Source organism: Hypanus sabinus, chromosome 18 (assembly GCF_030144855.1).
Source record: "Hypanus sabinus isolate sHypSab1 chromosome 18, sHypSab1.hap1, whole genome shotgun sequence".
Lineage (NCBI taxonomy): Eukaryota > Metazoa > Chordata > Chondrichthyes > Myliobatiformes > Dasyatidae > Hypanus > Hypanus sabinus.
In genome coordinates, this window is record NC_082723.1 from 59,047,916 (window position 1) to 59,072,453 (window position 24,538).

The 24,538-nt window shown below is 40.7% G+C and overlaps 1 protein-coding gene across 1 annotated transcript in view; it reads right to left on the bottom strand.

The window, feature by feature from the left end:
• Positions 1 to 447: 447 nt before the first annotated feature.
• Positions 448 to 24,538, bottom strand: part of LOC132407256 (uncharacterized) — a 149,608-nt gene continuing 125,517 nt past the window's right edge. Inside the window, exons 22-27 of the mRNA XM_059993517.1 lie at positions 16,949 to 17,167; positions 12,523 to 12,600; positions 10,306 to 10,548; positions 5,620 to 5,838; positions 2,851 to 2,928; positions 448 to 2,236 (exon numbers count right to left, since the gene is read on the bottom strand). Coding sequence (XP_059849500.1) covers positions 2,073 to 2,236; positions 2,851 to 2,928; positions 5,620 to 5,838; positions 10,306 to 10,548; positions 12,523 to 12,600; positions 16,949 to 17,167 — 1,001 coding nt within the window. The 3' untranslated portion in view covers positions 448 to 2,072. The remainder of the gene's footprint in view (positions 2,237 to 2,850; positions 2,929 to 5,619; positions 5,839 to 10,305; positions 10,549 to 12,522; positions 12,601 to 16,948; positions 17,168 to 24,538) is intronic.

Below are 24,538 nucleotides of genomic sequence, written 5' to 3' on the forward strand. Positions count from 1 at the left end.
CTGAGATGCTGAGGGTGTTGCCCAACTTTGCATCTTTAACCACGTTTGTCCGGCGTCTGGAGCTACAGTGTTGTTTCCCGTCAGCACTTTTGGATCATCCAGTCGCAGTGAGAGTCAGCGGCCAGGGCGACAGGCTAGGTGTTGCCAGCAGTGGTGGAAGCTGCCAGCTCACTTAGCATGGGTGTGGTGTGTACATTCATCAGCAAGAGCGAGTGTAATGGTACTTTATATCAACCATGAGGAGTCAGCCACCAAACACCCCCCAACTCGTGATTGAGAAATTGCCTCCCCACAGTAAAACAGTCCAGGCTGGATGCACAACAATCAATGCCCCCGACAGTACACACCATCTACGGGATTGCATCACCACCACTCCAATAGCTGCCGAGGTATAACAGGTTGTGTACTTTGTGGGTGACAAACTGAACAGACCTCAGTAGCTGATGACCTAGTGATTCTTTATTCTAATCGTCTCTACAATCACTACAGCAGCTGAGAGCATCATTTGTAAAATAAAAGCAGCATTAAAAACAGTCACTTTTAACAATCGACGAAATACAATGGATAAATGGATGAGAGTTTCCACATACTAATACCAAACATCTCACTAACATCATGAAAGGCTTTAAGATTGGAAAATCTGCAGTTTACTTCAGCTCACTGTTGCTATGGTGCATCATAAAGGCCCCAAAGGAGGTCTGTGTCCCTTTGCATTCAAAGGGTGTTATTCATTGGTGGCTGGTTGAAGGAAAAACAGCATGACAGCAGTAGGAAAGTATTTAACACTAGTGCTCAGAAGGAAGTGAAGAGTGATGAAATCAGCTCCAGTAAGAGAAACAAGTCAGCAAACAAATTAACATAACTTTCCCTTAGACCACTCCCAGCTTTTTTTTACAAAATACATATTGGCAGGAAAAATCCTACACATTTCCCTGCCCAAACTCTGATACAAATTGTGTTAATAAAACTATCTTCTTTAATTATTGTGTATGCACTCTGCATATGGGATTGCTCCCCCATCATTTAGGACGTGCCCTCTTCTCGTCACTGTCAGAAAGGAGATACAGAAGGCTGAGGCACACATTCAGTGATTCGGGGTCAGTTTCTTCCCCTCTGCCATATGATTCCTAAATGGACATTGAACCCATGACACCACCTCATTTTAATATTTCAGTTTTTGCATTATTTGTAATTTAACTATTTAATATGTATATATATTTACTGTAGTTGATTTATTTTTTCTTTCTATATCAAGTATTGCATTGTACTGCTGCCGCAAAGTTAACAAATTTCACAACATATGCTGGTGATATCAAACCTGATTTTTATTCACTCACACTTTTCTCACTGTATTGACTAGGATTACAATATAGGTTGTGCTTCAAACATCTCAGTGACATACCGTGAAATACTAATTATCCAAATCCCAACGGCAGTCTTAATGGCTCACTGGGCTTTCTTTCCCACTTGAGACACCCAGGACTATTCCCTTAAAACTCATTTATGTTCAGTTCCCTAGCTCCATCTACATTTAGCAGTTCTGACCCTCATTCCTTTTCAATTTAATACTATTAAAAACAGCAATCTACAAGTCTAAAATCTACCAGTCTAGCACAATGAAGACTTGAGGGATCAGACCTTGGAGGTGTATAGTATACTGCGATTTTATTGTATTAAAACAGCCTATTGCTCTTGTGAAAGGGGTTAACAATTTGATACTGAAGCACATAGGGAAATTAGAAAAGGTGAACTATCATGAAATGCAGATAATTTCAAGGACAACCTTAAAAGAAAGCAGCAGAGAGATATATTTTGCAATTTCATACCTTAAACCCAGGCAGTAAAAACCACAAGCAAAAACAGAAGGGAGAAGGAAATTGGAGTTGAACAAGTATCCGTATTTACTCACTGAACTTTGGATCTTATCATTATTAAAATATGTGAACTAAAAACACCCAAATCTGGAAAAAAAGTACAACTTAAAGCATTAATTAAATTTCAAAAAGATATTATTTGTGCATTGTATGGGGCAGCTACGTGTGCCAAGTGCCACCCTTATTCATCCTCCTGGCTCATTTTTTCCTGGGAGGTAACACATTTTCCTTGAAATAGCCAGGATTGCTGATGTTTCCTGCTGGCTTGTAGACTGCCACCACAAAGAATGTGCCTTTCCCATCCGTTGCTTGTCCAGCCCCTATCTCTTTTGTTGCCTTCCACACCAGCTGGGTGAAGTGTCCTGGAATCAAAACCAGAGGAAGATGGGCCAATACCATTATAGAATTATACAGCATAGAAACAAGCCCTTCAGCCCATCAAATCTATTTCAGCCAACAACCGCCCATTTCCACTAATCCTACGTTGATCCTCGATTTTTATTCTCCCCTCACTCCCTACAGATTCACTTATCTACAAGAGTAGCAACTTATAGTGACCAATTAACCCATCAACCTGAATTCTGGGACATGGGAAGAAATTCATGCAATCACAGGGAGAATGTGCAAACTCCATTATGCAAAATGAATCAGAAATGGTTGTGATTGGGTTTCACACCCCTCTCCCTCCCTGCTCCCCCAACCCTCCTCTCCCTCTCTGGGCCTTCTGTCACTCTCCCTCCTTCCCATCTCTCTGCTTTCTCATCTCTATCCCCAGGTCCTCTCCCATCTCCTTCCCTCAAAGGACCCTACCACCTCCCTGCAAATCCCAGCATCTGCAATTTCTTGTGCTTCCAACTTCAGTGTAAAATTTCCTACCAAAGGCTGCATTTTGGGAGATGGTGACCTCCAGCCAACAAAAGCCAATGTCATTGAATGAATCTTCAACATCAACCTACAAATGCTCTTAAACACTTACCTGTCTTATTACCAAATCCTGGAGCTTCGAAGTTGTAGTCCTTAATTTCATTGTACCAGGATTCACTCACTTCTTTCCCTGAAACAAATAAAAAAAAGATATTTCATACATTTCAGTTACACTCTATCTGCAGATCTAATGACAATTCTCCTAGTCTTTTACCTGTTATAACTAAACCCAAGCTCACTTTGTTTCTTCACAACGAAGTGATCAAGACTACAGAGTCTAATCATGAAGAGATTTGATTTCAGCTCCTATCCCTGGAAGAAGTAAAGTGTAACAATAAAAACAGGAGTGAACCTCAAAGTCCATGCCATCAGCTGATCTGTCCCTTGATCCCCAGTCTCCTACTTCTCTAGGTGTCTAATAATTCATTGATCTGAACCGTGAATGTTACCCAATCATTGGAACCTTCAGCTCTCCGATACATGATTCCTTAAGATGTTGTTGTTGGGTGTCATTGAGTTGTTGTCGACTCATGGCGACCCTACATTGGTCGGAAACATTCTCCCTCAATCTAGCCATCAAGCTGTTTAATAACTTTAAAAGTTTTGATGAAACAGCTTCACATTCTTTTAAACTTAAGAGAATAAAGTCTTCCTTGTATGGCAAACTATTTCTAGAACCAGTCTTGTGAATCTTTGCTGTACTTCCTCAAAGGCATATAACTCTTCTCTTAATTAAGGAAAGCAAAACAGAATAACATTCTTCATGAGATTTACTTCTGCCTCATTTTTCCAATCCATCCCCATATACTTTGACATTCAGATATAAGTTGATCTGTGTTTGGAATTAACTCCATCATCAAGACTCCAAACTACTGGATTCAACTCCAAAGATTCACTCTTCGATCGCTTATCCTGACATTAATGCCCTTCATTCTAGACACCTATCCATTTCCAGTCTCTCTCATTTTTCTAGTTGAGAAATTCACTTATCTAAATAGTGAATACAAACTGAGCTGAGTTAACCTTCCATCCCAGCAACACTATGTTTCAGTGAAGCAGATTGCCAGGCCTTTCTTCTGCTGTTGTCCAGGTTGGGACCCGGCTGGATTTGAACTCAGGACTGTCCGGCTGGAAGACCAGTTCTGATGCCACTGCAACACTAGCCAGCCAAATAAAGTACCTTTTCATTTCAGTTCTGAAAGGTCAAACCCCTCACTTGAAACTATGTTTTTTAGCTCAAGATATTCTATACAGGGAAACAGCCCCCTTGTATTTACCACTGATCATGTTTCTGGGCAGGTTATAAAGTGGAAACAATCTTTTTCTCATCTCCAGCCTTGAATCATGCTACAATTTATAAAGATTTTCCAAAGTTGGTCAGAGTTCTCATTCATCTTTCTTCCCTTGTTGACAATCCATACAACCTGCTGACTAAACAAACTGAATGAAATGCACCAAATAGCTGTAGTAAGTCATGTCAAGCACAACTTTAGATCAGAATACAGCTTTCATGATTTTTAAATGTCCCTGCAATTTGCAGCCATTGTTATGCTGTCATAACACATCAGACACATACTGCTGGTCACAGCTCCAATGACCAGAGTTCAATCCTGACTCTAGGCAATGTCTAAGTGGATTTTGCATATCCTTCCCACGACTATGGCTTTCTTCTAGGTATTTAACGTGAAGATGGATTAACACTTTTAAACACAAGGAAGTCTGCAGATGCTGGAAATCCAAAGCAACTCACACAAAATACCAGAGGAACTCAACAGGTCAGGCAGTATTTATGGAGATGAATAGATAGTTGATGTTTCAGGCCGTGACCCTTCTTTAGGATAAATAAGTGATGGAGAACTCGCCCAGATGAAGAGATAAGGTCAGCCCAAATCAGCCACAATCATATTCAGGGATGGGTTAGGCTTAAAGGGTCTGATTCCCTTTTTCTTCTCCGATGTGTTTTGCATTTCGGTTTCTCACTCACATCTCAACATTGTGCTGATTGCTAGGTCAGTTGGCAATTATTGTTTATTATTTATCATTAAATTATTAAAATAACATTATAAAATATTGTTCATATATAATATATTCATAACATTATTATTTATTATTCTGAGCATAGGAGTGTGGTGGAATATGGGAGGAATTGATGGCAATGTGGGGAGAGTAGAATGGGATTAGCGATGAATTAGTAATGGGGGCTTATATTGTTGGTGCAAAAGGACCTGCTTCCGTGTTATATGACTATACAACTTGATGACCTTAACATGCACATGGCAATGTCAAACCGCAAAGCTCATTCTCTGAAGCTTCACAAACTTGCAAAGGAATCAGGAGAATACTCACTACCATTGCCAAACAAACCATTGATCATCATTAATTTCAATTGCATTTAATAAACATTGGTGCAACTTTGGTCCAGAGAAAATCCATTTTGTCACCTTTCTTGGGTTGAAAGGTTTCCTGGGAAATAGATTTTGTTAAAGTTATATAGGAAGGATTTATTTTAACTTTTCACTGAAAATGTTTACCTACAGAGGTCAAAAGGCCTTTTGTATTTTACAAATCGCCTGGTCTCTCTTTACTAATATTCAAATACATTCCTTTACACAATCCACCAATATTCATTATTGCACAAACAATTAGTGTTAATAATTCCTACAGTACTGACAACAGACTACTCCAAACCCTCTGCTCTCCACCCCTGAATGATCACTCCAAATTCACAGGTTGCTGACTAGGAGGGATCACTGTTAATGGGAGCTCATCAACCCTTATCTCTACCTATACAGACAATCAAAGTTTCCACTCAGCTCTGTACCTGTTGGTAGTGTTTTGTTGCTGCTCCATTTGTACCAGAGGTTCTCTCCATATTGGGTGTCACTGTGCTTGAGTGTTTTGATATTGGCAAGATGCTCTGCCCATTTCTGTGCTTGTATAGACAGTTCAGGATTGACCTGGAGCGGTGGTGACTGATGTTGAGCTCGTAAACTGTTGTGCTCTTTAAGCAGCTCAGCAATAAAAGCATCCTTTTCATTGCCTGAAAAACACAAATTGTTGATTGCATATATTACAGGATCATAGGCATTTAAGTGATATTTGTTCACATTGTAATTTAGTGAACTGGAGAGCTTGCTGTAGATATCATTGCCATATTTACACAGAGAACTTAAAGCATCAAAACAGATCACTCTGTTCTGGTCCAAGGTGGTAATGCTCCATTTGTGCATTCCAGTGATGACCTAAACTTATTAACTTATTCTTCTAACTGAAAAACAACAATTATGACCAGAAAAGGCTATTTGGCTCTTTGAGCTCACTCTACCATGGTCAATCTTCCACATCAGATCTATTTTCCTGCATTATCCCTATTTCCCTTATGTTTATTAATCTGTGATTTGAATGCCTTCATAGGTCTCTGGGGAGAGGATTTCAAAAGCTTACTAACCCCTGCGTGTTTAAGCATTTTTTCATTTCAGGCAGAAACAGCCTACCCCTTATTCTCAAGCTGTGCTGTCTGGTCCTGAATCCCTCTTCCAGCAGAAACATCTATCTGGTCATCAAGCCCTTTAACAATTTTGAAAGTTTTGATGAAATTGTTTCACATTCTTTTGAACTTAATAGAATTAAGTCCTCCTTGTATGTTAAACCATTTCTAGAACGAGCCTCGTGAATCTTTGCTGTACTTCCTCAATGCCAAATAAGTCTTCCCTTAATTAAGGACCTCAAACAGAATAATATTCTTCATGAGATTTACTTCAGCCTCATTTTTCCAATCCATCCCCATATTCCTTGATTTTCAGAAATAAGTTGATCTGTGTTTTGAACTAACTCCATCAAGTCTCCAAACCACTGGATTCAATTCCAAAGGTTTGCTCTTTTCTCCTTTAACCTGACACTAATGCTCTTCATTTTAGAGTCCTCAACCAGGGAAAACATCTTCCCATTTCCACTCTGTCTTGCGCTATTGAACGTTTCAATTGGATACCCTCTCGTTTTTCTAAATAGTGAATACAAATCTAGCTTACTTGATCTCTGCTCTTTCAAAAATCCTTCTATCCCAGCATTCAGTCTAGAGATTCTTCACTGAATTCCCTTTGTGCCAAATAGATGCTCTTTAAAGGAATGTGACCAAAGCTGCATAAAGTATTCCAGGTAAGATTCCACTTAGTATAATTGTTAAGTGATATCTTTGTTTCTGTATCCTCTTGCAGTGAAGGCCAACATACTATTCGCCTTAACTGCTTGCAGTATCTGTATGCCCGCTTTCGGTAACAGGTGCACAAGAGCACCAGAGTCTCTTTGCATGTTAACATTTCCCAATGCACAAGCCATTTAAATACCACTGTCTTGATTTTTCTATGAAATTATCAGCCTTGTCTGATTATATTTGCCCACATTATACTACATCTGCTACATTTCTGCTCACTTGCACAATCTGTCCAGGTTTTTGAAATCCCTTTCAATAGGTTTTAATAGGTATATTTAATATACATTTGTATCTCTCATAAAATCCACAATCCCACCCAATTCTTTGTTGGAGCTAAATATGGAAATATTACACCTGGTTCCCTCATCCAATTTATTGATGTACATGATAAACAGTGGAGACCCAGCACTAGTTCCCCATGGTACCATGTGAGTAGTTGTATGCCATCCTGAAAAAGAGAGATAATTTTCTCTTTTCTGCCTCTTAACCAATGTTCAGTCCATGCCAATGTATTACATCCAATGACACGTGCTTTAATTTTGCTCACTGACCATTTATGTGGGACTTTATGTAAGGCTTACTGAAAATCCAGGAACGGAATAAACAATAGTTTTCCCTTATTTCTTCTACCAGTTATATCCTCAATAAAGACTCCAAACACAACTTCCCATTCCTAGAGCCATACCGAATTGTTTAACACAGAAACAGGCTCTTCAGCCCACCACATCCCTGCTGAACACTTTGCCCAACTTCACAAACCCCATTTACTGCATAAGGTCCATAAACCTTTAATGCCTTGTCAGCTTAAGTGCCTGTCTAAATGTCTTTTAAATATAGTAGTAGTATGTGATTCCATGATCTCCTCCGGCACTGAGTTCCAGATATCATGCCCTCCTTGTGTAGCATTCTTTCCCTCACATCCCCCTTGAAGCTCCTTGCTCTCATGTTAAACTTGTGCCTTGTTTTTGATCCTTGCCGGGATTCAATCTACCTACTGTTTGATCATAAATCTACGATGACATGGTGTATCCTAAGTCCAACACATCGATGCAACCATGAAAAATTGCCAGTGTGTCCACTTTCTTAGTGTCTTTAGAATTCTGAATCCTACGGAGAGTGGTGGACTCAGCTAGTTCCATCACTCTCCCTACCATTGAGGACTTCTACAAGAGGTTATAACTCAGAAAAGTGACATCCGTTATCCAGGAACTCCACCATCTGGGCCATGCCTTCTACTTCATGCTGCCATCAGGCAGTGGAGGTAGACACTTCAAGGCTCAACGACAATAGTTTCTTGAATCAAGCTGAAAAATCCGAATTCTAGATTGGACTACATTTCATTTTCTTCCTGTCATCTTGCACTGACGCTGTTTGTCAGGTAAGTTATGTTTCAGGATGAAAGTCGTTTACTGCCATATGTACATATATGCACAGAAAATGAAAAACCTACTTGCAATACCATCATAGCATTAGATACACTAAATTCACAAGGAAACTATAAATTAAACATAAATAATAGTGAATTATACAAGAAAGAACACAATTAGAACAGAACACTGAAGTCTATTGTAGTGGAAAGTGGTCATGCTGTTGATATACTGAGGTAGTGCAGGTTGGTTCAAGAACCGAATGAAGGGAAGTAGCTGTTCCTGGGCCTGGTGGTGTAGGGCTTCAGGCTACTGTTCCTTCTGCCTGAAGATAGTTATGAGAAGATGGCATGACTTGTGAATAGCAAAGATGTTTGATGATAGATATTGCTTCTTCAGGCAGCAACACATACAACAGATACTTTTGATGGTTGGAAAGGATGTGTCAGTAATGTATTGGGCTGAGTCCAGCATTCTCTGCAGCTTCTTATGCTCATGTGCATTCAAACTACTGTACCAGATCATGACTTAGGAGCAGTTGCTGGTATGACACCTCTCAGGCATGCTAATGGCTGTAGAGTGCAATAAGACATGGGACTCTAGGAGAGCCAAGTACTTTTGCCTGGACTTGTTAGGGCATATTCTGGAGATATGGAATATAGCAAATTTTAAATTTAACTAACCATTCTTCAGATGTGAAGGAGGATTGTAGATTGAATTTAAAATGCAGCTTAGAACAATAGTCTTCCTGAAGCTGCAGATTGGGGTCGCTTACAAACCAGGAAACATCACATCGACCTGAGATACTGTAATACTTTATTGTCACCAAACAATTGATACTGGAGCATACAATCATCACAGTGATATTTGATTCTGTGTTTCGCGCTCCCTGAAGTACAAATTGAAGTAAATATAATAAAAATTTAAATTATAAATCATAATTAGAAAATAGAAAAAGGAAAGTAAGGTAGTACAAGTCAGGTCCAGATATTTGGAAGGTACGGCCCAGATCCAGGTCAGGATCTGTTCAGCAGTCTTATCACAGTTGGAAAGAAGCTGTTCCCAAATCTGGCCGTATGAATCTTCATGATCCTGAACCTTCTCCCGGACGGAAGAGGGACAAAAAGTGTGTTGGCTGGATGGGTCTTGTCCTTGATTATCCTGGCAGCACTGCTCCGACAGCGTGTGGTGTAAAGTGAGTCCAAGGATGGAAGATGGGTTTGTGGGATGTCTGCATATGCATGAATGCAACTAAGAGACAGCAGTGATTAACACTCATTTAGGAATGTTGATATGAAGATCTAGCTATAACTCAAAGGATGCATTAAGAATGCATTGTAACTATAGAAATTGCCCTGATGTTACCTTTGATCTTTAGCAGATAATAATGTGATGTAATGTTGGGTCTGGGAGTATCTCTCCGGAGTCACTCCGTGTCAGCTTGTGTGTGCTGAATCAGGACTTTTATTCTAGCAGCTGTGTGTCTCTCTGGAGGCATTCGTTGATAGTCACAACAGACCTCACAGAAATAATTTGTGTTTCCTTTATAGGGAACTTCCCTCTCCACCATTCCGAGATCCATGGCTACATTCACACTAATCACCAATGACCATCCTGCAGAACTATGGCTATTTGCAGAAACTGTTAGTTAAAACTGTCAGCCAGGTCAAGTGACTATATGTTGGTAAAGTGTCCCATCTAACCCATGAGAATTTCAAATCTCTGACAGTTTCTGCCTGCTGCTTTATCATCCTATCCTGTCACTTCTGAATGCAATTGTCCATCAGCATCATGTATATGATGGGAGAAACCAAATTACAAGAAGCATTCCAGAGTACTCAGGAGCAGGAACTCACCATTAGATGACTGAACAATATTAAACACTGTTTTCATGTCTTCATAGGACGTGCTTTAAGAACAAAACTTGTACCTGAAACTGGTGCCGCTTTCCTTTTTTCTGGAGTGTCAGATGTCTGGACTTTTTCTTTGTGGGCTGATCCACCTTGCTGCACCTTGCTCCCAGTGGGCAGGACGTTTTTAGCAAAGTAGCCCGGATTGGTGATGTTACCAGCTGGGTTGAACTGAGCCACCACGACAGTGAAACCTTTGCCATCAGATGCCAGGCCAACCCCCATCTCCTTGGAATCTTGCCATACCAGCTGTGTGAAATGGCCTGCAGAGAACAGACAGGAACATGCAAAGGACAGAAAACAATGTGGTCTGTAGGTAATATCTAATATATTCTTCCATCTATACATTGGTCTATTAGAAAGACGTCTATTTATAAACTTGAGATCATCCAAAACACTGCAGACCAGAAACTCAATCCAAACCCACAATTTCAAGAACAGATCAGAAGCTGGGTATCTCATGATAAGTGTCTCACTTTTTGACAGCACAAAGCCACCTATAAAGCAGAAACCAGGAGTGTGATTATGGAATAACCTCCATGTGCCTGGAGGTTGCCTCAACAGCATTCATGGATTCACAGAAAGGTGCAGCATAGAAATGAGTACTTACACTTTGCTACGTTCACGCTGACTGTAATGTCTATCTGTACTAATGACATTTGCTTGCATTAGACCCATTTCTGTCCAGATATCTTTTAAGTATTACTGCATCTGTCAAAACCACCACCTCTGTGGCTTGCTATGTGTTGAAAGACCTGCCTTTCAGATCTCCTTTAAAATTTTCACTCCCTCACCTTAAATCTGTGCCCTCTAGATGTGGACTCCCATACCCTAAGGGAGAAAATATCTATCCTATACATGACCCTCATAACTTTATAAACCTCAATAAGGTCCTACATTCAGCTTCCTACATTCCAGTGAGAATAAACCCAGCCGATTTAATCTCTTCTTGTAATTACAGCTCTTCATTCCAGGCACCATCTCTTCTGTGCTCTCACTGTTGCCACCACATCCATCAAATAGTAGAACTGTTGTGTTTCAGTCTTTTGTACAGCTGCATCATGATGATCCAACTCTTATAATTAACAGCTTGGCCTACGAAGGCATGTGTCCTAAATGCCTTTTTCACTGGCCTATCCACTTCTGACATCACTTTCAGGGAGCTATGGACTTGTACTCCAGGATCCCTCATACATCAGTACTCCTAAGGCCTCTGCAGGTAACTTTATACATTCTGTCAGAATTTGACCTCCTAAAAGTCCATTAGTTTGCATCTGTTTGGAGGGGGAGGGAGAGGGAGAGGAAGAGGAGATGGGGGATAGAGGAGGGGGAGAGGGGGCTGGAGAGAGTGGGGTGTTTTGGAGAGAGGGAGGTGGTTTGGAGAGGGGGAGGTGGGTGGAGAGGGGGAGGTGAGGGAGGGGAGAGGGAGAGAGTGAGGGGAAGAGGAGGAGGGGGAGAGGGGAGATGAGAAGGAGAGAGAGGGAGAGAGAGAGGGGGAAGAAAAGGGGAGTAGGGGACGAGAGATGGAGTAGGGGAGAGATGGGGAATGGGGAGAGATGGGGAGTGGGGGGAGCTGGGGAGTGGGGGGGGGAGATGGGGAGCAGGGGGAGAGATGGGGAGTGGGGAGAGAGGGGAGTGGGGGAGAGATGGGGTGTGGGGGGAGTGGGGGAGAGATGGGGAGTGGGGGGAAATGGGTGAGTGGGAGAGTGGGGAGAGATGGCTGAGGAGGATAGAGGGGGAAGAGCAAAGAGGCGGGAGCAGGGAGGAGGGGGAGGGAAGGGGAGGGTGAGAGAGGGGTAGGTGGAAAGATTGGTGGAGAAAGGTTGGGAGAGGGGCAGGAGGGTAGGTAAAGTGTAGGGGAGGTGAGTTAGGAGTAATATCTAGGAGAGGGGAGTTGGGGGAGAGTGAGGGATGGAGAGTGGAGTGAGAGGGAAGTTCATTGGAGGGGAGGGGAGGGAAGTGGGGAATGGGTGGAGGAGAGAAAGATTGAGGAAGAGGTTAGAGTGTGAATTTTGCCACAATAAGATGAACAAGCAGAATCCCAGATGCTTTCAAAATGAAAATCAAGTAGATTGGAGAAAAAGGAAGAGTAGAAAATGCTGAAAAACAACTGTTGGGAGGGGATTCTTCGGAGAGTAAGCACTAACTCAGACTGGAGCTGAATGCGCTATTTCTGTTTCATATATTCTGTCAATTCAATATAGCCATTACACAGAATCACTTAATCAAAAACTTACCACAATTCTTTTGAAATCCAGGGGAGGAGAAGTCATAATCTTTAATTTCATTGTACCAGGAATCAACAACTGCCTGTCCTGAAAACATGAAAGAAATGATTTGATTAAATCTATTTCTGTGCAAAGCTGGACTGAGAATGAAATTAAATCCAATATCCTTGCAAGACACATTTTGTAGTATCAGTTACAATTGCCTCTAAATTGCAATAACTACCAAGAGGTAGAGGAATAGATGTATGCAGGCAAATTATAAAAAAATGTAAAAGCTACAGGGTTTTTAGTAGCGATTGACTTTACTTTCCACAGTACTGACTAGGTCTTCCTTAGTGCATGGGTCTTAGATGGGGTAGAATTTCATCTGTTCATTCAAGAGGGTTGTTAGAAACAGTATGTGCATAGTCCAATTAGTGGAGCAACCATACTGAACCTGTGTTAGGAAATGAACCCAGGCAGGTCCAGGTGACTGGCCATTCAGTGAGTAAGCATTTTGGGAACTGTCATCAAAACTCCTTTAAGTTTTCAGGTACAGATTAGCTTTATTTGTCGCAGGTACGTTAAAATATGAAAACACACAGCAAAATGCATTATTTGCATCAAATCAGCAAGGATTGTGCAAGGCAGCCTGCACATGTTGCCACGCCCATGGTACCAACATAGCCTGCCCACGATTCAATGTTCATCTTTGCAATGTGGGAGGAATCTGGAGCTTCATGAGGAAATGTACAATCTCCTTACGGACAATAGTGGGAATTGAATCTCGATCAGTGATCACTGGCACTGTAAGGCTTCTGGTAAGGTGGTGGCGTGTTCACAGGCAGCGGCCTCTCAGAGATCAACCAAAGCTGCTTTTTTCTTTGTTAAGTGTGTCTTTTACAATTGTAAGGCAATTCTACTCCAAGAGCAGAGGGTACTGTGGGGCTACTCCATCAGTAAGCTGCTCGTTGATTGGAGTAGCTGGACTGGTGTCAGAGGCGGAGCCAACTGAGATGACGAAGGCACTGGCCAGGATGTTGGGGAAGGAGGCAGCCGGGATGTTGGAGGAGCCTGCTGGGATGTCATAGGAGCTGGCTTGGGTTCGGAGGAGCTGACCTGGTTGTAGACAGTGTTGCTCTCTGTTACTGGGAGACATTGGAGTTGGTGCATGAAGGCAGTGTGCAATATAACAGTGGGAGATTGTCACGGACATCTCACTTGTGGTTGTGAGACTCTGTTGAACAGTGACAATGTACAGTGCCTATGTAAAGTATTCACTCCCGCCCCCCTGGAAGTTTTCATGTTTTATTGTTTTACAACATTGAATCACAGTGGATTTAATTTGGCTTTTTTGACACTGACCAAAAGAAAATAGACTCTAAAAACAGATCTCTACAAAAGTGATATAATTACAAATATAAAGCACAAAATAATTGATTGCATAAGTATTCAACCCCCTTTAATATGCCACACCAAATCATCACTGGTGCAGCCAATTGGTTTTAAAAGTCACATAATTAGTTAAATGGAGATCTGATATTGGAGGCCTGTATGCAGTCAAGGTGTTTCAATTGATCATAGTAAAAATACACTTGTATCTGTAAGGTCCAACAGCTGGTGAGTCAGTATCCTTATAAAAACTACACCATGAAGACAAAGGAGCACTCCAAGCAACTCCACAAAAAAGTTATTGAAAAGCACAAGCCAGGAGATGGATACAAGAAAATTTCCAAGTCACTGAATATCCCTTGGAGTATAGTTAAGTCAATCATCAATAAATGGAAAGAATATGGCACAGCTGTAAATCTGCCTCGAACAGGTCATCCTCAAAAACTGAGTGACTGTGCAAGAAGGGGACTAGTGAGGGAAGCCACCAAGAGTCTTATACAACTCTAGAGGAGTTACAAGCTATAGCGGCTGAGATGGAAGAGACTGCGCATACAACTGTTACCAGGGTGATTCACCAGTCGCAGCTTTATGGGAGAATGGCAAAGAGAAAGCCACTGTTGGAAAAAAAACCTCACATGAAATCTTGGCTAGAGTTTGCCAGAAGGCATGTAGGAAACTCTAATGTCAGCTGGAAGAAGATTCAATGGTATGATGAGCTTTTTGGCCATTAGACTAAATGCTTGTGCCAAATATCTCACATCATCAAAAAAAACACCATCCCTATCGTGAAGCATGGTGGTGGCTGCATCGTGCTGTGGGGATGCTTCTCTACAGCAGGTCCTGGAAGGCCTGAAAAGGTAGAATTCATTTTCATTTTGCTGAAAATGAATGCAGCAAAATACAGGGAAATTCTGGTGGAAAACCTGATGCAGTCTGCAAGAGAACTGCAACTTGGGAGAAGATTTGTTTTCCAGCAAGACAATGACCCAAAGCACAAAGCCAAAGTTACACAGGAATGGCTTAAAAACAACAAAATTAACAGCCTGGGGTGGCCAAGTCAGAATCCAGACCTCAATCCAATTGACAATTTTCAAATCCAGCTGGATTTGAAAAGGGCTGTTCACTCACAACTCCCAAGTAATTTGACATAGCTTGAGCAGTTTTTTAAAGAAGAATAGGGAAACATTGCAGTGTCCAGATGTGCAAAGCGGAAAGAGACCTAATCACACAGACTCAAGGCTATAATTGCTGCCAAAGGTGCATCTACTAAATACTGAATTGAAGGGGGTGAATACTTCTGCAATCAATTATTTTGTGTATTACATTTGTAATTAATTTAGATCACTTTGTAGAGATTTGCTTTCACTTTGACATGAAAGTGTCCTTTTCTGTTTATCAGTGTCAAAAACACCAAATTAAATCCACTGTGATTCACTGTTGTAAAACAATTCAGCATGGAAACTCCCAAAGGGGGTGAATACTTTTTATCAGCACTGTAAGTTACAGCAGGCCTTTTACCCTTGTCTGGTGGTGTGACAGACGATATGGAAGCTGTGTAGTCTTGATTGTAGTGTGGACTAGGCCTCAAGCCGTGGGAGACATGCTGGCATCCGCACTTGGCTGGAGGCTGGCTTCTCCTGTCAGTGCTACCCTCCCCTGTTCGAGCAGTGGAATGAAAAACAGGATTGTGTGCTTATGCGCACTGCTAGGAAACTGTATAGTCAATTGCGGGACATGTTGCTCAGAGTCTTGGACTATATGTATTTATTGTGCATGAATGTTTCTTCTCTCACTATTATGAATGTGCTACTTTAAACGTTTACTGCCTTGGCTCCAGAGGAACGCCGTTTAGTTGACTGTATCTATATATGGTTGAATGATAATTAGACTTGATTCGATTTAAAGCGACGTGTAAACCGCTATGGTACCATGCCGCCCTAGTTATGAATAAGTTTAAGTTTGGAACTTGTGCAAAGATAACTCATTTGAAGTGTTACCTGCTTCTCTTACAGATATTGTCTGACCTGCTGAGTATCTGTGCCTTTTGTATCATGCAGAATTCCAGCCTTTGCAGTTTTTTGCACCTTCAGAAAAGTTTGGATAGAGGTAGCTCAGGATATTTTACTATGCTTTGTTAATAAGTTATTGATTGCACTATATGGGAGGAAGACTCAGAACTAGATACTCTCACTTAAAAATGGCAATTCAAAGTAACATCCAGATCTTTAAAACTTGCAAAATTATGCTGATAATATCTAAATTCTCCACTCATTTTGACACTAAAGATTATTCATTAAACAATTTTGATTCCTCATGACAATTTAAAATTAAAACTACATTTCTTTCCAACAGGACTGTCTTAAAGGTAAATTACTGATATCTTTAATTGAAGTTGTCCAAATATACTTTACAACAACATTGTGTACAAAGGTGACTAAAGGTGGTCGTACACTTTATGAGGCTTAATTGCTCCTGAAGCCCAGTCATGTAATGTAAAATGAAAAATAGCATCTGTGCACAATAGTGCTTTACAACAAAAAATAAATATAGCTCTTAAGTTGTAGTATAGGAAGATTTCACTAACAAAATGTAATGGATTACCGGATAACCTATGACAGGAATTAAAAAAAGTCTCAGGATAGATGTGGGATTTCTTGCACTTCAACTAGTGCCAGTAGGTCCAAGGGGACCAATTAACCTCATCTGATGATGCCAGAAAACCTCGGTGCCAACAGGATTCAGCCTGGATTACGTGTTCAAGATTTCTGGAGTAGCACCTGAACCACACCCCATTCATGCAAAAGGAAGAAATATGCTACCAAATGAATGACAGATGGCGCTGTTTATCTAAATTGGGAGCATGTGCTGGAATTTCAATGGATTTCCACAGAAGAAAAATGATTTGCATAGTTAAGGAATTAAGAGTCTTGGATCAAATAAACTGCATGCTGGTTCTGGTAGAAATAATCTTATTCCATGAGGCATGACCTATTAATATCCTAACAATGTATGCTCCCTCACTGAGGATGACCATCAAAGGACGTCAGATCGCGATGCAACAGACCTGTGACCTGGCAACCTGCAGGGCCTTGCTGACACCAGATGTTCTCCCCATGTGGTGTGTCACTGTGCTTTAGTGTTCTAGAGTTGACGAGATGCTTTGCCCATTTCTCTGCGTCGCTGCTCATTTGAGAGTTCAGGGTTAAAGCTTGTGCTCCATGGCTCACCCGATACTTGTTTGCGGAATTCAGCAACTGTTTGGCAAAATTTCCTGAACCTTCACCTGAAAGAGATAAAGACAGGTGATAAATAGCTACTTTCAGCCACAGGGGAGGGGAGAGGAGGAGATCACTGACAGGCAGAGCTGCATTTTTCCCCTCCATCCTTTGGAGAATGTGACAGGATGGTAATTTGTGGCAGTGCCCAGCAGCAACAGAGTGGGCATCATCAGCCACACTTTCATCCAATCTAAGCTCTGCTACCCATATCCCAATTCATGCCAAGCCCCATTCACCATCACAGCTCTTCTCACCAACTTCCAGTAGCTTCTAATACAACACAATCTAACACTTAAACATTTTCATGTAGGTTTTAGAATTACTGTTCATACAAAACAAATCATTACACATCAAGGCAGTACAAGATAAGGCAACAAAAGAAAGCGGAACAAAGTACAAGAGCTACAGAGCAAATGCAGTGCAGGTAGACTATAAGGTTCAAGATCATAGCAAGGTAGATTATAAGGTGCAGATCTCATTTTACTGTCCCGACACTCTCACTGGTCTGTATACAAACTTGGCTCATTAGCTAATTCTGCTAATGATCACGTGACTCAGTGGTGAGAAGGCCACCTTTCATACGCAATATATGTCTAGGATTGGTATGATTTGGGATTCAACCAAACAAGAAAGTTTGGATGTTCCAATGAAAGAACACTGATTGTACCGAATACTATGTAAATACTAACCCATACAAAATTATCGGCCACTAAGAAATGACAGATCATACACCAGCATAAAATTATAAAGAAAGTAGATTTACCAATTTTTCAACTCTACCAAAGTTAACAGAGAAAAGAAATATAAAAGGGCCCATTAAACCAATTCAATGTGCACATAAATGTTGGAGCTCATTTCTGGAGTAGTCAGGTGTATCACTTTACTCATGTTCTGAACCCACATTCTGCGTGAAAGACACCAGCTAAATTTAGAACTTCCCCCAAAGACCATCTCGAACAAACTGGCTCAGTCAGGAGTATTGGCACTTCATCCTTTGAACCATTCATCTGCACAAAGCACTTTTACAACTGGATCTCCTTCGAACGGCACCTTCTCTTGTGCCCCGCTCAACAGCTCCCCCCAAAGGACTCCAAACCAAACTACTGTCCTTCAGAAAGCTTATCCTGCCTAGCCTTCTCAAATGTTCCATGATATCCCACTGCACAGAAAGTTACAACACATACAAAGACAATCCCGATTGGCTGACACAACGTACCTAAGTTGGACAATATGGCTCCTTCAGCTGAAACCCAAACATTCTGTTAACAGGACACACTGCTTTCTCAGAAAACTGCTAAAAGAAAAATACCACATAGCATAGCAGAAGAGATTTTAACCAGGGTATTACATTATACTAGAGAACTATTCATTTTAAGTCTGATAACAATGGGGTAGAAGTTGTCCTTGAGCCTGATGGTACATGTTTTAAAATTTATGTATCTTCTGCCCAATGCGAGAAGGGAGAATAGGGTGGGTGGAGTCTTTTGATTATGCTGGCTGCTTTACTGAGGCAGTGAGAAGCATAGGCAGAGTCCATGCAGGAGACGCTGCTTTCTGCAATGTGCTGAGCTATGCCATCATTCTCTACAGTTTCCTGATGTCAACTGCAGAGCAGTTGTCATAACAAGCCATCATTCATCCACATAGGATATTTTCGATGATGCATTGATAAAAATTGGTAAGGGTCAAGAGAGACAAGTCAAATTTCTCTAGTCATTATTTTGGTTTTGGCCTTCAACTGCTTTATCATAGAGCATGGAGCTGACTATCCACACTGCTCACCCTCTACGTGATTGTCATCCTAATTTCTGATATTTTCACCACTGCACTCCAGTTCCACCACTCTCCAACATGAGACACTTTACAGTGTTCAATTAACTTACTAATACACATATTTTGGATAAGGAAAAAATCTGGAGCACACAGAGGAAATGTTCAGGTTCACAGAAAGGATGTGCAAATCCATACTGACAACACCAAAGGCCAGGCTTGAGCCCAGGTGAAAGGAGTTGTGAGACAGCAGCTCGACTGAGGAAGTCTATTGCTACAGTTATAAATTGTCAATCCCTCCTTTTAAACATATCTGCCTGTGAATATCTTTGTTTCTTTAAGAGTTCCATCCAACCCATTACAGACAGGAGTTTCAGAAGGAGTTATGCCAAAGATTCAGTAAGATTCAAAACAAGCGCAACACATGGGTGTGTGCTTAGCCCATTTCTCTGCTTCCTCTTCACCCATCAATTTGTGGCTAAGCACCGCTCAAATGCCTTGTGTAAATCTGCAGATAACACCACTGATGTTGGAAGAATCTCAGATTGTGAATCATAGGTGTACAAGAGTGAGATAAATCAGCTGGTTGAGTGGTGTCGCAGTTGCAATCTCACACTCTGTGGTCACAGTACCAAGGAAATGATTGTGTCATGTTGAATCTTTGTAAGCTGGAGAAGTCGGTCACTTTTATTTATTTATTGCGGTATTTGTCTTTTACGTATTAGATAGTAATCTGTCTATGTATAGTTTTTCATTGTTCTACTCTGAATACCTGCAAGCAAAGGTACCTCAAGGTAGTATTTGGTGACATGTATGTACTTCGAACTTTGAGTTTGCAGGTCGAGTCACTACTAAGGAAGGCAAATGCACTGTTAGCATTCATTTTTACCTTAACCTTTTACACCCTTACTAATCAAGAACCTCTCACCTTCACTTTAAGTATACAAAATTTCTGTCAGTGTCAAAGAACTGCACAGATTAACCATCCTCTGGCTCAGGAAATTCTTCCTCATCTCTTCTCTAAAGGGGCATCCTTGTGTTCTGAGGCTGCGCCCTCTGGTTCTAAACTCCCCCACCACTTGAAACGTCCTCTCCATGTGTACTCTATCTAGGCCACTTAATATTCAATAAGTTTCAACTGAATACCCCCTCATTCTTCTAAACTTCAGTGAGTACAGACCCAGAGCCAACACATGCTCCTCATACACTAACCTTTCATTTTTGGGATCATTGGCATAAACTTCCTCCTGACCCTCTCCAATGTCATTACAGCCTTTCTTAGATAAGGACCAAAAACTGTTCATAACACTCTAAATGCAATCTGACCAATGCCTTATCAAACCTCAGCAGTACATCTTGCTTTAATATCCTAGTCCTCTTGAAATGAATGCTAACAGTGCATTTACCTTCCTTAGTAGTGACTCGACCTGCAAACTCAAAGTTTGAAGTACATACATGTCACCAAATACTACCTTGAGGTACCTTTGCTTGCAGGTATTCTGAGTAGAACAATGAAAAACCATACATAGACAGATTACTATCTAATACATAAAAGACAAATAGTGCAATAAATAAATAAATAAATAAAACTGACCCACTTCTCTAGCTTACAAAGATTCAACATGACATCTAAAACTTTTGATAAATTGCTATAGATATGTTGGAATATCATCATGGAAGTTCATGTTGGAAGTTCATCATGGTAAAGCCATTCCCATCACTGAGCACATCTACACGAAGCGTTGTCGCAGGACAGCAGCATCCATTATCAGTGACTCTCGCCACCCAGGGCATGCTCTCTTCTTGCTGCTGCCATCAGGAAGAAGGTACAGGAGCCTCAGGACTCACACCACCAGGTTCAGAAATAGTTATTACCACTTAACTATCAGGTTCTTCAACCAAAGGGGATAACCACTCAAATTCACTTGTCCCATCATTGAAAGGTCCCAACAATCTATGCACTCACTGTTAAGGACACTTCATTTCAAATTCTCAATATTTATTGCTTATTTATTTATTTATCCATCCATCCATCCATTTATCTATCTATCTATCCATCTATTTATTTATTTATCCATCCATCCATCCATTTATCTATCTATCTATCTATCTATCTATCTATTTATTTATTTATTTATCTATTTATTTATCTATTTATTTATTTATTTATTAGTTCTTTCTTTTTTTACTTGCAAAGTTTGGTGTCTTTTGGTGACTTTTTAGTTGAATGATCAAGTTGGTTCAGTCTTTCATTCATTCTATTATAGTTATTATTCTATTGGGTGGCGGGGTGGAGATACATCTCTACCACAGGAGGTGTAAGGCGTTCCTTCCCTACATTAGCCTGCAGATCACCACACGTGGGCAAGGTGTAGCACCTGCTTAGGCCCCTGAGCGGTGGGGGGGGGGGGGTCACATGAAGCTATGAGAGTAGGTGGTGGATGGTCATATGAACAGCTGGTACATATCACATCATGGTTATGTGACCGCTGACACCAGGTAGACAATCTCTGATGAGCATTGATAATAGCTGGGGTCACCCATCTTGTAACGACACTGCCCAGAAGACAATGGCAAACCACTTCTGTATAATTCACCAAGAACAATCAAGGTCACAGACCATGATCACCCACATCATATGACACTGCACATAATGATGATGATGAGTATGCCCATAAGAAAATGAATCTCAGGGCTGTATATGGTGACATATATGCACTTTATTAATAAATGTACTTTGAACTTTGAAGAGCTTAAAATGAAAGGATAAACCTTTAGAGAATCCTCTATCAGGATTCCCAAGTCCCTTTACAGCTCTGATTTTTGAATATGCTCACCATTTAGAAAATAGTCTATACCTTTAATTTTTCAACCAAAGTGCATGATGATACACTTCCCTACACAGTTTTTTTATCTGTCACTTCTTTGCTCATTCTTCACATCTGTTCAAGTCCTCCTTCAGATTCTCTGATTCATCAACATTACCTGCCTCTCCATCTCTATTTGTATTGTCCACAAACTTAGCCATGAAGCCGTCAATTCCATTATCCAGATCACTGACACTCAAGAAGCTGGCCCAACACCTGTCTATACGGGACACCACTAGTGTGGTAGCCAACCAGGAGAAATCCCCATTAATCCCATTCTTTGCTTCCTGGCAGTCAGCCAATCTTCTGCTCATTCTATTGTCTTTCCTGTAATGCCATAAGCTCATCTTGTTTCGCAGTCTCTTAGGACAATAGGATAGAGAAGCAGAATTAGGCTATTTGGCCCACTGAGTCTACTCCACCATTTCATCATGGCTGATATTGTTTTTCTTTCAGCCACAATCTCCTGCCTTATCCCAATATCCCTTCATGCCCTGACCAATTAAGAATCTTCCTTAAATATATATAAAGACTTGGCCTCCTCAGCTGCTTGTAAGAAAGAATTCCAGACTCACCACTCTCTGTTCTGAAAGCCTCTGTTCTGAGGCTGTGTTCTCTGGTAGTAGACTGCCACCATGGGAAACATCCTCTCCACATCCACTCTATCAAGGCCTCATTCTTCAGAATTCTAATGAATACAGGCCCAGAGTCATCAAACACTCTTCACATGACAAGCTTTTCAATCCTGGAATCATTTTTGTGAACCTCCTTTGAGCCCCATCCAGTTTCAGTACATTCTTTCTAAGCTAAGGGGCTCAAAACTGCTCACAACACTCCAAGTGAGGCTTCACCAGTGCTTTATAAAGTCTCAACAGTACAACTTTCCTTTTACATTCTTGTCCTCTTGAAATGAATGTGAATATTGCATTTGCCTTCCTCAGCAGAGACTCAATCTGCATATTATCCTTTAGGAAATCCTGCACAAGGACTGCCAAGTCCAATTCCTCTTCAACTGTTTGTATTCCTCTCCATTTGGAAAATAGTCAACACATTCATTTCTTCTACTAAAATGCATGACCATATACTTCCCAACACTGTATTCGATCTGCCATTTCTTTGCCCACTCTCCTAATCTTTCTAAGTCCTTCTGTAGCCTCACATTCCAATATCTTGGAATGATATTGACACTGGTCAGGCTAACAGGCCTATAAATTTTCTCTTTTGCCTTCCTCTCTTATTAATTATTTGCATGCAACCTTCCAATCCACCAACCAGAACCATTTCAGAATCTAGTGATTCTGAAAGATAAGAACTTATGCCTCCATAATCTTTTGAGCCACCTCTTTCTTTTTCCCGGGGTCCAATATACTTCTCATCTCTCTCTTCTACTCTATATATTTGGAAGAAACCTTTGGTATCCTCTTTTGTATTACTGGTTATCCTACCTTCAAATTTAATCTTTTCTCTCCCTATTTTTGTTTTAGTTGAATTCTATTGAATTTGAATAGATTCCAAGACTTCTCCCTCTCAAACTGCAGGGGAATTCTATTATATTATGATCACTCTATCCTAAGGGATCCTTTACCTTAAGCTCACTAACTGAAGTTGGTTCATTACAAAACACGCAATACAAATTTACCTTTTCCCTCATGCACTCAACCAAAAGCTGCTCTTTAAAGCTATATTGTAGGAATTTAGCACATTCTTTCTCTTGGGATCCAGTACCAACCTGAATTTTTTAATCTAGCTGCATATTGAATTTTCCCATGACCATTATAATACTGCTCTTTCTCCATTTCTTTCCTATTTCCCATTGTAATTTGTACCCCACATCCTGGCTACTGTTTGACAGCATGTATGTAACTACCATCAGGGTCTTTTTATCCTTGCAGTTTCTTAACTTTACCTACAAGGATCTCACATCTTTTGATCCTACGTCATATGTCACTTCTTTCTGAGGTTTTAATTTCATTTTACTAAAAGAGCCACTCTACCCACTTTACCCACCCTGTCTATCCCTTAGTTATGATATGTATCCTTGGATGTTAAGCTCCAAACTGTGATCTTCTTTCAGCTATGACATAGTGATGCCTCAATGTCATACCTGACAATTTTTAACTGTGCTACAAATCTACTTTATTTCATATACTGCATTCATTCAAATATAACATCTTCAGTCCTGTATTCTACTTTGTCTTCATGTTACCAGAAATTAAAATCTTAACCCTCTCTAAACATATTTTCTTTTATTCTGGAGACTTCCATAACCTCTCTTGCATTCCCTTTTTACTTTATCCTTACATTTCCAAGCAGTTGAACCTACCATTCCTCACATTTAGTTTAAAGCCCTATATACAGGCAGCTCCATCAAGGCTCAACTTTCCCTACTGTTGACATCTAGAAAAGATGCTTCATAGTCCCTCAGATGCCAGGGTCAAGGGTGTCTCTATCAGTTGCAGAAGTCACCAGGAATAAAAAGTCCAAGGTCATTATAGACATTGGTACTAATGACAAAAGTAGAAGATGGAATGAGATCCTGCAAAACAAGACAAACTGGGGTGTTCTGGTGCCAAATCCTGATGAGGTAGGAAATGGATAGGGTACATGAATGCAAGGCTGTGGAGTTGATGTAAGACGGAGAGTTCTTGGACTATTGTGAGCTCTTCTGGAGCAGAAGTGACCAAAACAAGAGGGGATGGGTTGCACCTGAATTAATGAGGAAAAGAAGGGGGCAATATC